Source organism: Galeopterus variegatus, unplaced genomic scaffold (assembly GCF_000696425.1).
Source record: "Galeopterus variegatus unplaced genomic scaffold, G_variegatus-3.0.2 Scaffold4101, whole genome shotgun sequence".
Lineage (NCBI taxonomy): Eukaryota > Metazoa > Chordata > Mammalia > Dermoptera > Cynocephalidae > Galeopterus > Galeopterus variegatus.
The window spans coordinates 34,315-49,094 of NW_007730212.1; the positions used below are offsets into that span (position 1 = coordinate 34,315).

At 36.0% G+C, this 14,780-nt stretch overlaps 1 protein-coding gene across 2 annotated transcripts in view; it reads right to left on the bottom strand.

Annotated features, from left to right (window-relative positions):
* NGLY1 (N-glycanase 1) overlaps window positions 1-14,780 on the bottom strand; it is a 54,760-nt gene that overhangs the window by 25,619 nt on the left and 14,361 nt on the right. For both annotated transcript variants that reach the window (XM_008586749.1, XM_008586750.1), the window contains exon 4: window positions 3,063-3,228. In XM_008586749.1, the coding sequence (XP_008584971.1) occupies window positions 3,063-3,228 (166 nt within the window). The remainder of the gene's footprint in view (window positions 1-3,062; window positions 3,229-14,780) is intronic.

Sequence of the window (14,780 nt, forward strand, 5' to 3'; positions counted from 1 at the left end):
GGATTGCCACTAACCACAAGTTGTTACTGAGTACTTGAAATGTGTTAGATATCACTGAAGAAATCAATTTTTAATTTTAATTTTAATTAATTTAAATGTAAATATCCACATATTGCTAGTGCTATTATTTAGAATCTCTGTAATTCCTCCTCTCCCACTTTTCTTTTCAAACTTGGTAATCTCATTTACTTGCATGGCTTTACTTATCACCCTAAAGTGTATTTCAAGGTTTGACCTCTGATTGAAGTTCCAGGCGTATGTTTCCACCTGGCAGTCCAGATGATGTCCAGCAGGTACCTAAAACCAGACTCTTCCTTTCCTTTCAAAGCATGTTCCTACTGACTCCTCTGATTTGCTAGTTGCCTGGATTCAAAACTAGACAGTCATCTATGACATCATCCTTATGTATACACAATTCCTTGTTGTATCAATTGCAAATACGAGTTCCATATGTGGGTACTTCAAAAAATTCCTGGAAAGATTCATATTATTTTTTAATTCTATTTCTCCACGAACTTTTGAAGTACTCTCATATTCTATCACCTCAACTTTTACATCCATCTTCTCCCTTGCAATCTTACTTAATACCTTGTTCACCCTATTATTCTTCTTATGTGAGTTCCATTGCTATCATGCTTTAATTCTTCTCTCCCTGCATTCTCTTGATTTTTGTTCATCTTATAGGCTATTATTGGATTAATCTTTCTTAAACACGGTTCTGATGTCACCCACTTAAAGCTTCAACAGTTAACCCTGCTGAGTTAAGTATTTGAGAAAACCTGAATTCCCTGAGAAATCATTTTATTTTCTTCTTTCTGATGAATGAGGATATGTAACATTTTTGCTATATGTTCAATCATAGTAACATTACAACATTAGCTTTCTGGCTAAGATATATGCTTCCTTTTTAATTTCTTTGGTCATTTTTTTATAACAAAGCTTATCAGAAACATACTTTGTTTCATTTTTATCTCTAATTGTTTTGAAAAAATTAAAAATAAATTCAGTATACACTGCTCTGCCTGAAACTTAATGTCAACAACAATATGGTCTCAGCCTATTTGCTCTCCCACTATTTCACACATACCCTACCCTACACACAGCCAAACTGTATTAGTCATTGTTCCCCTAATACTTTTCTGCCTCCATGCATGTTGTTCACTACACTTGGAAGAAAATCCTTGATCCCTTCCTCAGTATATCCTTTGACATCTCAGGTTATAAATCCAACTCATCCTTTTTGGCCTTTAACAAAAGGCCAGATCTTTTACTGATTTTTACAATACCCCATTACCAACCTGATGTGTTCTTTCCTTCCTGTTTCAATTAAAATATTTTAAGTGTGAAACAATATACACACAGATCTTAAGAATCATACTCTGATATGATGAAGTTATGATTTATCTTCCCCCTACTTTCCAAATCGTCCACAAAAAATATGTATTACCTTTATAATTGGAGGGAAAAAATGCTGGAGCAAATATCCGCAAAGACTATCAGCAGATTTTAAGGGAAATGAACTTGAAGCCTTAGCTACTGGCCTTGAAAGATTCTTGGTACACTGAGAAGACCATTCCCACTCTGAGGACAGATGGGCAGATGCATCAGGATATCCACACCATTCACCTAACTGATGTTCCTTTTTGTGGATTCTTGTTCCTTGAGAAATTTCCCAATTGTTATTTGCCTAGAGGGAGAGAATGTGCTGGACACAAACAAGAGTATTCTGTCTGTGAGATATTTCTCACTTCATTTGGCTACATAATGTTTTAAAATTGTGCTTCGCACATTACATTTGCTGGACTCTGCTTCACACCCAGCTGTCTATATACTTTAATTCTCATCCTCTATCCGGCTGCTTCTTAAGGCAGAGCTCCGTTTCTCCCCCTGCAGGGCTCAGTCTAATGACTCAAACACAGAAGTGTTCAGTAAGTAACTGATAAACAGGTATTTATATAAGGTACCACAAAAAGGATCACAATACTTAGAAGCTGGAAAGAGCCTCCGTGATAATGTATTGATAAGCATTCTTATTTTACATATTGAAAAAACTGTTACTACAAGAAGAAAACTGTCTCAAGGTTAGCAGACCTGTAGCAGAATTTAGTCTTGAGGTCCAGGCCAGTCATCAAAAATAAGAAAATGGGGGCCAACCCCGTGGCTCACTTGGGTGAATGAGGCGCTGGGAGCACAGCGGCACTCCCGCCGCGGGTTAGGATCATATACAGGGATGGCCAGTGCGCTCACTGGCAGAGCACAGTACGGGCAACACCAAGCCAAGAATTGCGATCCCCTTACTGGTCACAAAAAAGAAAAAAAAAATAAGAAAATGGCATAATATTACATTAAAATAAAGAGAAAACCACCAAAACACAAGAGGTAGCAAAATATCTAAATGACATGTGAAAACTGATTAAATGATTACAAAAGGAAAAGACACACATAGTTAACCCCTCAGAGGGATTTCTGGTATCAGCTTCCAATTGCTTCCAAGTAGAAACGTCACTCCCATCTTTACAACAAACTAAAAATCAAAAATCTTTCGTGAACCCACCAGAGAACTGAAGTCACAGAGCAAAATGTCATCCCAAAATCCAGAGAGAAGGCAAATACAAAGAATTGCAGCCAACATCTGCTTACATGAAGCAGAAGCCACCGAAGCCACCGAAGCCATAAACTGGTAAAAACACTTAATGGTAACTCAGACAAACTGCTGGAAGCTGAGTATGAACTAGCTTGAGTGTGAGCAATCTAGTCTTCGGAGGACGTTTGTGCATTTTGCCTCTAGGAAGGAACCCCACCAGGTTCTTATGATGAACAAAGAAAGACACCTTTGTGGCTGCAGGAAGGAGAGGGGCAGAATAGGAACTGCGAAGGACACCCAGAGCATTCACCACAATTAAGGCCTAAATATGCAATAAAATCATGCTATTATTGTACTTCTTAAAATTCCAAATAAGTTAGGTATTTACAATGTGTACAATAAAACGCACTATTTCAGTATTTTTGCTTATTTAGAAATGAAGCATATTTAGTAATAAATTATTATGTAAAGCCACTACCTTTATCCAATTTTCTAGTGCTAGATAACTTCTCTTGTGATTTTCGTTTTAGCTCTTGGACTGGAATACAAGCCAATGCTTTCTCCTGGAGTGCAAGGTTTTCATAGACCAGCACATGCTGAATGTTGGACTGAAGAACTTTGAGAATGGTTGAATTAGTAGTAACCTAATGGAAAAAAAATACAATTAGCTTTTCACTATATGCTACAAAAATAACATAATAAAAAACAGTGGTTCTATGATTTCATAGATAAATAGGAATGTACGGATTCACTGAAATACAATAATTATACCCCCAGACCTTTACATTAGTATTAGAAGAGAGTCACATCTGTCTCAGAGCCTAAGATATACCTATTTTTTTCCTCTGTATATATTATTGAGGATGTACTTAAACAGGATATGCTGAATTCTTGACCACAAGCTTGGATCAAGACAGCTCCCTGAGCAATACATCTGACAGCCCTTTCCACTTCAAATCCCTGTAATGTACAGCATTAGCAATGGAGGTGTGCTTTCAAGGGATCAGAAATTTTGAGAAATTCCTAAAAGAGGAAAGGCAAATAATGAATGGACTAAAGGAAGAAACCTGGCAATATGCCCTTCAGAGAGGGTGGTGATGAAAAGTAAAAACAAACAAACAAACAAAAAACTTTCTAAAATAATCCCAAAGGCAGAGCAGCCAAGGGTCCATAGAGCAGAAAGGGTCCTTGGAGCAAGCATTATAAGACTGGCTGAGTTCTGCAGGAGGAACAGTAAGTCATTTTAGCTTCTCTCTTTTTGTTACCACATCAACAAAAAAGTCTGCCTCTGAGCAGTTAGGGTGCATGCTTAGAGTCCCCAAAGGAAAGAGGAGTAACCAAGTCCAGAACAGTTGCTTCTGGCACATCACACCACCCAGCTTGTATCTCCCATCTTTGCAGTTGCTACAAGCAAATGCAGTACTCACAGATAGGCCAGCAGTAACTCTCAAGTGCACATGGATCTACAACAGCAACACATACTGCTGAGGAGATGCATTTGGAATCAAAAGAACTAATCTTGTAGCAATGGCAGCAATTACAAAAAAGACTAAAAAAAAGTGTACCTTTAAATATTCAAGAGTACTATATTCAGAGAAAAGACTCAACTATGGATGTTGGAAATAAAATTTTAAACAATGAAATAAAGAACTAGCCATATATAACGGCAGCATTTCATAACAGTCAGGCTAAAGACAAAATCCTAATAGTCTTCAAGCAAAAAGAAACATGCAAAGAAAAAAGTAATTTGACATGTAACTGGAAACAAGAAAAATTTTTGAAATTCTGAGGGAAAATGAGTAGTAACAAAGAATTCATTCCCAGCCAAAATAATCATGTATAAGGGCAAAAAAAAACAAAAACAAAAACATGTTCTGATATGTAACAGCACAAAAAGTATATCACTCCCAAATCTTATATAAAAGAACTATTAAATAAGTTATTGTAGCCAAAAATATAATATTGCCTAAATAAATAAATAAATACATACATAAAACACTCAGGAATAGGACCTGGGATTAAAAAAAAAAAGGCGGGGGGTAAGTTAAACTAACAAATTGGTAAAACTTAAGTTTTGATTGGTATAAATAATCACATTTAGAAATCAAGATCTCAATTTTTTTCATAAAGAAGTTAGCAAGGAAGGGTGCAGAAAAGAAGTTGTGTCTTGAAGATGCTGGTAGAAAATATTAAATTAAATATTTGCATTAAAAATTTCAGGCCAATAATTAGAAGACTAAAAGGAGATATTTAACTTCCTAACTCTTAGAGGGATAATAGAATTTGATCAATCTAAACAAAAAAAGGGGGCAAAAAGGAAAGAAACAAGAAAGCAAAGACATAGACAACACGAAATAAGATGCCAGAAATAATTTCATACAAACTAGCAATTACAGTAAATGTGAATAGGTTAAATATGCATATTAAAAGGCAGAGATTGATTAAAAAAAATCCATTACCACATACATTCATGTCAGGCACTGTATTAAGCACTGGGGATAGGTGCACAAGACAGACAACAATCACTTTATGTTCTAAGGGCAAAGGGCATTAAACAAATAATGACAGAACCACCACAGTAATTTAAGATATATTTGAGTGTGTGTGAATGCATTAGGTATTAGAAAAATAATGGAGATCAAAACAGACAAGGACTTTACCTTCACAGTGCAAGTAGTCTATGGATACAGAAACAAATACTGATACAACAATGTTCATTTATTCAAACATTTATTGATCCTTTATTTGCTAGGAACTGGGGATATAATGGTAAGTTAAACCATTTATTCATATATATGAGAAGAGTTATAAAGCAAATATAAAAGATAAAAATGAGACTTTACAACAGGGTTTCTGAACCTAGACTTCTCTGAGGAAATATTTGTGGTTAAATATGAAGAATGAGAAGAAGCTAGCATAGAGGGAAGGGAAAGGACCATTCGTGTCAGAAGGAACAGCACATAGGTAACTGGGGAGTGGGTGTATTGAGGGATATGCTTAGCTTATTTTGAAGGATCAGGGAGATCAGGGTGTTTAGTACATAGAGAACTAAGGGAAAAATCTGGAGAGATAAAGTTAATGATGAATTTGGGTTGATACACAGCTAGATCTTTCTGGTCTCTTTCCATTGTGGGGGGAAGCCATTAAAGAGATTTACGTAAGACAGTAAATTGATCAGATTTGTGTTTTCAGCATATCTTCTAGATATTATGTAGAGTAAGCAGGTATTAGAAGACCCCATGGGGGACTACTGCAGAACTCCAAGAGAGCTGGGGCTTAAACTAGGGTGGTTATAGTACTGGTAGAAAAAGTGAATGGATATGAAAAGAACTTACGAAGTAGAATCAACAAGTCTTGGTGACAAACTATACGGTGAAGTCAGGAGCAGTGAGAAAAGGGGAGAAATATACTAGGAATGATCCATGGGTTTTTGACATGAGCAATTAGGTCAGTAGTTGAACCACTTACCACAGGAGAAAACTCAGGAAATGACCAAATAAGCTAAAGACTACCGAATAGTCAAGTAAAAATGAACCAAAAAAAGTCCATTAAATTTAGCCACATGGATATCCCTGATGATCTTAGTAAGATCTTAGTGTTAATAAACAATTAAGTTACAATAATATTTAATATTTGGATCAACAGTGGCTCACATACTGGAGAAGCTACCCTGAGGTAAGAGAAAAAATGCCACGAAGTAGAAGGGTTACTAGTGGCACACTCACTCCTACTTCTGCACATATCATATTGCAAAATGCTGCAATTCGAATGTGCCTGGTTAAATGGATTTATAGACTATATTATGCAGTTTTAGCTAAACTAATCCTCAACCTGGCTTTAAAAGATTACAAAGAACTCTAGGCATTGAAGCTAATACTAATAATGTAAGTGCATGTGAATGAGGAGAAAATGGCAGGGTTAACACATCTACTTTTTGAGTATGAGTCCTTCAACAGCTACACTTTTTTCCAAAAAAAAAAAAAAATCATTAACACTCTATTGACATTTGATAAAGTTAGCCCCCCAAATTCAAAATTATCAAGACTATTTAAAATATGGATTTATGTTTATATTCACTAAATTATATACTATTAAAATTTTTAGAATTAAACATTTACTCTTTACTTCCTTATACTGTTTTATAATGTATAAAGTATATTGCCATAGCAGTATATGTATATAATTTATGAATGAATAAACAAAAATATATGTAGAGGATATGCTAAAAAATATTTTATTGATAGGGCACAGGAAGTATGGAGACCCATAGACAAGCATGAGAAATAAAGATACAATGATTAATACGAAGAAGAAGTGAGAAATACAGGACATGCAGGATCCATGCATATTTGCATATTGGCTTGTTTCTAAGATAGGAGAGCTCACAGAAAAGGGTTTTAGACATTAATCTGCTTGTTAAAAATGCAGATTCCCAAGTTCACCCTCTTCCATTGTGATTCAGTCAGTCTGGGAATAGGTCCAGAAATGATGCCAGTGGAAAAACCTTAAATGAAAACTGGCCTAAAGCAAGGTTTGAATGCCAGCAAAGAGACTCCCCAAGAAAAGAGGAGGTCCAAAAGTGGGCACCATTCATGAGATTCCACGGTGAACAGAGAAGAAGGGACGATAAAGACAGAGGAGGAACTGGCCTTTATTAAGAACAGACCCATTTTATCCATTAATAGAAGGGATGTGTACAACAGCTGACGAAAGAAACTTGATATACATCAGGTGATGAGAAATCCAGGGAATTCACAATGGAGAGGAATATGCTCCTTTACCAGAACTGATATAGAAACAGAAAAAAATAAAATGTCTCCATTTTTAGTGGGAAGAATTCTTATAAAAAATGAGGCACTTATGGTGGTATCTTTTTCTTAAATGCAGATTTTCATTTACTGAAAGAGTAAAAATTCATCGAGTATTTCAATTTAATTCTTTCCAATCTGGAAATTACCTCATTGATTGTGGTTTTAATGGCACGCAAACGATCTTGAACAATAAATTTCTTACCTTATTTCTTTATGTATTCATTGGCACAACTCCAAAAAAACTAAGTCATAAAAATAGAAGGTTGCTGATTGCATGGCAATTACAGCAGCTGGGGTAACATTGCCTGAGAGAGCAAAAGTTATTTGAAGTACAAATGGAAGTTTAAAATGTGAAATCTGTCTTATATCAAAGAGACTTCTTTCATCACTAATCATATTTCCAATTATTCTGATTTCTGATGTGAGATATACTTAAGCCTCTAAGAAAAAAATACAATGTATATGATTTTGTCAAATCATGTGATATAACCAGTAGAAGTTTGATTAACAAATTCACTTCTTTAGTAAAGGATCAAGGCTTCCCAAGCCCACTAGCCCTCTTTCTACCTTTACGCAACCCCTTACTTTTGTGGTTTTTAAACTTAGAACCTGTTTTTAAACATAAAAGTTCTGTTTAACAGTAAATTTTAAATGACAGTTTTAATCAACCATGACTTCAATAAACTTATTTCTTATAGCCTCCCCCCTTCTACTTTGTTTCTATTTATAAAACTAATTAAATATTGTAAAAAAATTCAGGAAATACTGAATGGTATAAATAATATGATATCATCCATAATTTCATCAATTAGGGGAAATTATGGTTAAGATGTCTGTGTATGGCTTTACAAAACTTTAAAAAATGAACATATAAATATGTGTTTTAATAAGAAAAACTAAAATATTGCACACATACACACACATGTTGTTTAATATTCACATTCTCAGTTTACCTTTTTTCCACATAATGATAATCTTCTAGCCAAAACAGATGTCATCATTTATAACAGATGCCAAGTATGCCAACATAAAAAATGTACATCAGACCTCGACTTATGATTTGACTTACAATTTTTCAAATTTATGATGGTGCAAAAGTGATATGCATTCAGCAGAAACCATACTTCAAGTACTCATACAACCATTCTATTTTTCACTTTCAGTACAGTATTCAATAAATTACGAGATATTCAAAACTCTGATTTTGTCCAACTGTAAGCTAATGTAAGTGTCCTGAGCATGTTTAAGGTAGGCCAGCTAAGCTATAATATTCTGGTGAGTTAGATGTATTAAATCCATTTTTAATTAGGGCGGGTTTATCAGAACATAAATCCATTGAAAGTGGAGGAGCATCTGTAGTGTAATTTATGTAATCCCTATTGAAGGACACGTAGGTATAGTAGTCTCCCCTTTTCTGGGGTTTCCTTTTTTTTTTTTTGTCTTTTTTACTGACCGGTAACAGGATCGCAACCCTCGGTGTCACGCCCGTACCGGGGACCGGCAACGGGATCGCAACCCTCGGTGTTGCGCCCGCACCGCGCTCAACCAGTGAGCGGGAACCGGTCTCCACATGGGATCCGAACCCTCGGCAGGAGCGCCGCCACGCTCCCAAGCGGCACACTCTCCAGTGCGCCACCGGGCCGGCCCTTTTCTGGGGTTTCACTTTCCATGGTTTCACTTACCTGCAGTCAATTGCAGTCTGAAAATATACAGAGAATTCCAGAAATAAACAATTCATAAGTTTTAAATTGCATGCTATGCTGAGTAGCGTGATGAAATCTCTCGCCATACTGCCTGGGACAGGAATCATCCCTCTGTCCAGAATATCCACACTGTATATGCTACCCACCTGTTAGTCACTTAGTAGCCGTCTTGGTTATCAGATTAACTCCTGCAGTATTATAGTGTTTGTGATCAAGTAACCCTTATTTTACTTAATAATGGCCCCAGAGAGTAAGAATAGTGATGCTGGCAATTCGAATATGCCAAAGAGAAGCTTTAAAATGATTTGTTTAAGTGAAAAGGTGAAAGTTCTTTACTTGAGGAAAGAAAAAAAGTCATATGGTGAGGTTGCTAAGACTAACAGTAAGAATGAATCTTCTGTAAAATTGTGAAGAAGGAAAAAAGAAATTTGTGCATAATCTATATAGGGTTTGGTACTATCTGTGGTTTCAGACATCCACTAGGATCACAGAATGTATCATCTGTGAATAAGAGAAGACTACTACTGTATTACTTTACCTTTAAGAGTGGTTGGTTTATGAACAAAAAATTAGACATTTAAATCCTATGACCAAATAGAAGATTTCTTCTCTTAATAAAGATCACATACAGATCCAAACTAACAGGTTGTCTTATGGTTGGTTTATGATATGATTAGTTTAAAAATTGACCTGTTCATTTTAATATCATCATCTAATAATATTATTTTCATAATTTCAATGAAATAATCACAGATTAAGATATCTTTTAAATAAATACACACTTAATGAAAAATGGGCAGTAATTTCTAGAGCAATAAAAGGGTTGATGAAGAACTGGCTGGTTAGCTCAGTTAGTTAGAACACGGTACTAATAACACCAAGGTCTAGGGTTCAATCTCTATACCTGCCAATCCCTCCTCCCCCCAAAAAAAGGGTTGAGGAAGAGTTCTTAACAATTTCATATACATTCAATAAGTAGTCATGTGCCAAATACAGGCATACATTAACTGAAACATACTGATTATACATATTTGTGGGGCAGAGAATTGAATATTAATATCTGTGTATAATATGGTATGATCAAATCAGGGTAATCAGTATATCCATCATTACAAAATGTAATCATTCTTTATGTCCATTAACCAATTTCTTGCTAACCTTCCTTCCCCTTTCTTTCCCATCTCTAGTAACCACAGATTTGTTCTTTCCTTTTGAAAGTTCAACATATTATTGTGATTGTCCCTCCTCCTTCCCTCTCACTTTTTCACTCTCTCCTCCCCCTCCCTTTACTTTCTTAGCTCCCACTTATGAGGACACGTGGTATTTCTCTTTCTGTGCCTGGCTTATTTCACTTAAGATGATTTTCTCCAAACTCATCCATGCTGCTGCAAATGGCACAATTTCATTCTTTTTTTATGGCTGAGCAGTATTCCATTGTGTATATATACTACGGTTTTCCTTATTCTCTTATCCCGTTTTCCACTGATGGACTTTTAGGTTGGTTCCATACCTTGGCTACTATAAACAGAGTTGCAATAAACACGCGAGTGCAAGTATCCCTTCAACATGATTTCCATTCCTTTATCAACCTGGGTTATTTCAAAAAGAGATTAGAAATTCTTCTGCTTGCTCTAGCCTGCTGCTTAAACTCTTGGTTGCATTATTTTGTTGAATGAATCCTTCAGTTCCAGGAGTTCTGCTACATTCTTTTTTAATGTATGTATCTCTTTGTAAATTTCTTACTTCATATTCTGGATTGTTTTTCTCAGTTTATCTCAGTCATCCATCTGAGTCTTCTTGTATTTCATTGAGTTTCCTTAAGATTGTTGCTCAGAATTCATTTTAAATCATTTCAAAGATTTCCTGCTGTTTAGGGTCTGGTTTTTGTGAATTACTGTATTCCTTTGATGGTGTCATATTTTCTTGTTTTTCTATATTTCTAGTATCCACATGTTGATGTGTGGTCATCTGGTGGAACAGCTGCTTTCTTCTACTACTCTAGAGTGGTTTTGAGGACAGAGACTCCTTCCTCTAGGTGTGTTTTATATTGACTGTTGGGTAGGGTGTTTTAATTTTGGTTTGGGTAGACACAGTTATGTTGTCTCTCTGTGATCACTTCGACCATATTCAATGTCTGGGTTTAATGTGAGTGCCTCCATGGCCTAGGCAATGGGGCATTCAGTGGTTCCTTGCTCAAGTGAGTGATACTGTGTTGGGTTGTTGAGTATGTTGGTGAGATTTTGAGTTCTTGGGAGAAGGCCCCTGGAGCCCTGATGCTTCTTGGCTGAAGTGGGTGACCCTGGGTGGTCATGTTGGCATCCTGTCTAGTGTCCTGTGACTCTGAGAGGTGCACTGGGGTATAGTGGAGTTCCTCAGCTTGAATGGGTGACTATGGGCAGGGTTTCTCTTTCCTTTTTCCTGTAGGCAGAGGATCCTCCTGGAACCTTGTTTCTCCTGGCTGGGGGATGGGTTGGTGGTGGATGGTTATTTTCTTCTGTACTCTATTTGGCTATCTTGAGTTTCTGCACTCACTGGCAGCTCCGTGTGTGTCCCTCTCTGGATCAATGCAGTTGCATGGGCTGTGTGAGTAGTTCCCATCCCTAGGTGTATAACCACAGGGGCAGCATAATTTCCTCTGTGGGTTGGTCCACTGGGTTGTGGGGCTGCATTTACTCCTCTCTTTCCAGAGGCTCCACTTGTGACCCTCCCAGTGTCAATGCAGTTGTGTGATCTTTATGAGTAGTTCCCACCAGTGGGTGCACGGGTGTGCTTGCTCACCTCCTTCCTCTTTCTTCCTGCCTGGTAAAACACAGAAACATCTGGATGTGGGTGAGGTGGAGCTGCTGACACCTGGGCTGGGCACTGGGTGGCTGTAGCCACAGCACTCTGAGGCTGGACTATGCCAGCTGTGGCTGGCAGCAGTGAAGACATGCATTTAGACTAGCAGTGTAAACATTCTGAATGCATATTTTAAACAAACCATACTTCAGAATCAAATTTTCAACCGATATAAAGCTGCAAAACTAGAAACATAATGCTTCTAATATTCTGAGGCTCTTTGTCACTTAAAAATTGTTCTTGCTGTTTTGAATCTGCTTTTGGAGGCAAAGTGTATAAAAATATAAAAATATAAAATGTGTTATCAGAAAGTTATTTCCATTAGGAACACTAAACATTCAGCATGCATAACCAGCAAATTTAAACATCAGTGGGTCATTAGGGAAATGCAACTTAAGCCAAAAAGATACATTTAGCCACTAAAATGGCTATAATGAAAAAGGCAATAACAGATGTTGGTGAGGATACTAAGAAATTGGAACCTTCGCACACTGCTGGAGAGAATGTAAAATGGTGCAGCAACTTTGGAGAACAGCTTGGAAGTTTCTTAAAACATTAAACATAAACTTACCATACAGCCCAGTGGTTTTACTTCAAGGAAACTACCCAAGAGAACTGCAAACATATGTCCACACAGAGACTTATACATGAATGTTCATAGCAGGATTACTGATAATAGGCAAGGAGGGGAAACAACCCAAATGTCCATCAACTGATGAATGGATAAAAATGTAGTATCCTTACAATGGAATACTATTCAGTAATATTACACAAAGTATAAGAAGCCAGAAGCAAGACTACATATTATATAACTCTATTTACATAAAATGTCCAGAAAAGGCAGCAAAGTAACTCTCTAACCACCACTGCTCCCATTTATTGAGCACCAATATATTCTAGTATTTTATATCTTAAAGAAAAAGCTTATTGGCAAACTTCAACATTAGTGACTATTATTTTCACGTTTATTTCAAAATTTTACGGATATAGTTTTAACCAAAGAAACAGAATAGTTATAGTGTTCACCAGGATTTATCTAGTTTATATATAGGTTAAATGCTTTTTAAAATCTCTCTCTTGTTCCCTGACTTTGGTCCATTTCAATTCCCAGTTAGTATCCCCACTCAAAATGGGCAAGGCAGGAGAAAATAATTGCCAAGTTCTGTAATATAGCAACTAATAGTGATAGAAGTGTAAACAAAATACTTAAAAAAAAAAATGTGTATTCTAGTGCTCCATGCATAACCAAGAGTTATCTATAAAAAACAAAATTCATTCTAATTTCTCTCAACTCCTTTAGGAAATACAGAAAAAGATATTTTGTCTCAAGGCCTAGAGTAGTAAGAGTTGATATATACTAGCCTACTAATAGCATACATCTTTGAGAAAGTTTACTTTCTTCTAAAATTTGTTTTGGCAATAGAATGACATTTTATTTTTAGTATAGTGTCCAGAGGTTTTCTGGTGATTGACAGGATTTTACAGACCTCAAACTATATCTGAATTTCAAGGCTAAGAATCAATAAAAGGAAGAAGGTTAAAGAATGGTCTGAAAATGTGAGTGGATTTCCTAAGCCAGACACTAACAAAATACTACTTAGTCCAGGAAAAAGATATTTTGTATAATAAAACCAGTCTTTTTGTAAGACTGGTTAGCAGTGTGCATTTTAAACTATAATACTGCAATTAAACAAAAGAAAAAGAGAATTTTAAAGATATATTCTAACACTATAATTAAAACCTCTTAAGAAAATGTGTTCAAAACAAAGATGTTAAGTGAGCTGCTGTATCTATGTAAACTGCAATGGATTAAATATGTCCACCAAAAGTTCATGTATTGGAAACTTGACACCCACTGTAACAGTGTTAAGAGGGTGGAAATCTAATTATGGTATTTGAAAAGTGATTGATCCATTTATGGAGTAATGCGTATGGCTCTGATGGCTTCGAAAGGAGAGCAAGTGAGAAGGTTAGCTCTCATTTTCACCATGTGACACCCTGGTTGCCACAGGACCTGTAGAGAGTTCCCGCCCAGAAGAAGGCCCTCACCAGATGTGTTCCCTGAACCTTGAACTTCCCAGCCTTCAAAACTGTAAGAAATAAACCTCATTTCTTTATAAATTACCCAGTTTCAGGTATTCTGTTATAAGCAACAGAAACAGACTAATACATCAACCTAACTACAACACTGAAGAAGAACCAAGGATTCCTAGATGGAATGCACATGCTCCCTAGGAGGCACAAGAATCTAATGGAGTGCTTCTTAGATTTACTTTTTATTCCACCCTTTAATTTTTTAAATGACTATTGCATAAGGTACAAAACATACTAGCATAAAAATATATAATTTATCAATAAATATACTCTAGGTTATGTGCTCAACATTTTATCACTGATAAGATGTACAAACAAAAAAGAGTGGAAACCACTGTTCTAAGACAGTTATTATTCTGTCACTTTAGAGTTAAGTAGTTCCACTTTTGTGACTCTGTGACAATGTTGTACTGAATGAAGCAGATCTGATACTCTGCCAAAAGAATTATTATTACTAAGAGCAAACCTTTAAGGTTCTTTACAATTTACAAAGCTTTTCACATATGCTACCTCATCTGATGCCCACAGCCATTTAGTATCATTATTATTTGGTCCAATAGTATCTAGTAACAATTTCTCAGAACACTAGCTGTGTTTATCATTATTATAAACAAAGACTGGGAAGGTAATAAGAGGAGAAAATATTTTAAAGATTTATAGGTTAACTTAAGCTAATTGAGTCATAAAACTGTATCTTAGAGGGGTTAACTTTTCATGAAAAAAGTTAGCAAACCACTCAATAAGAATTAC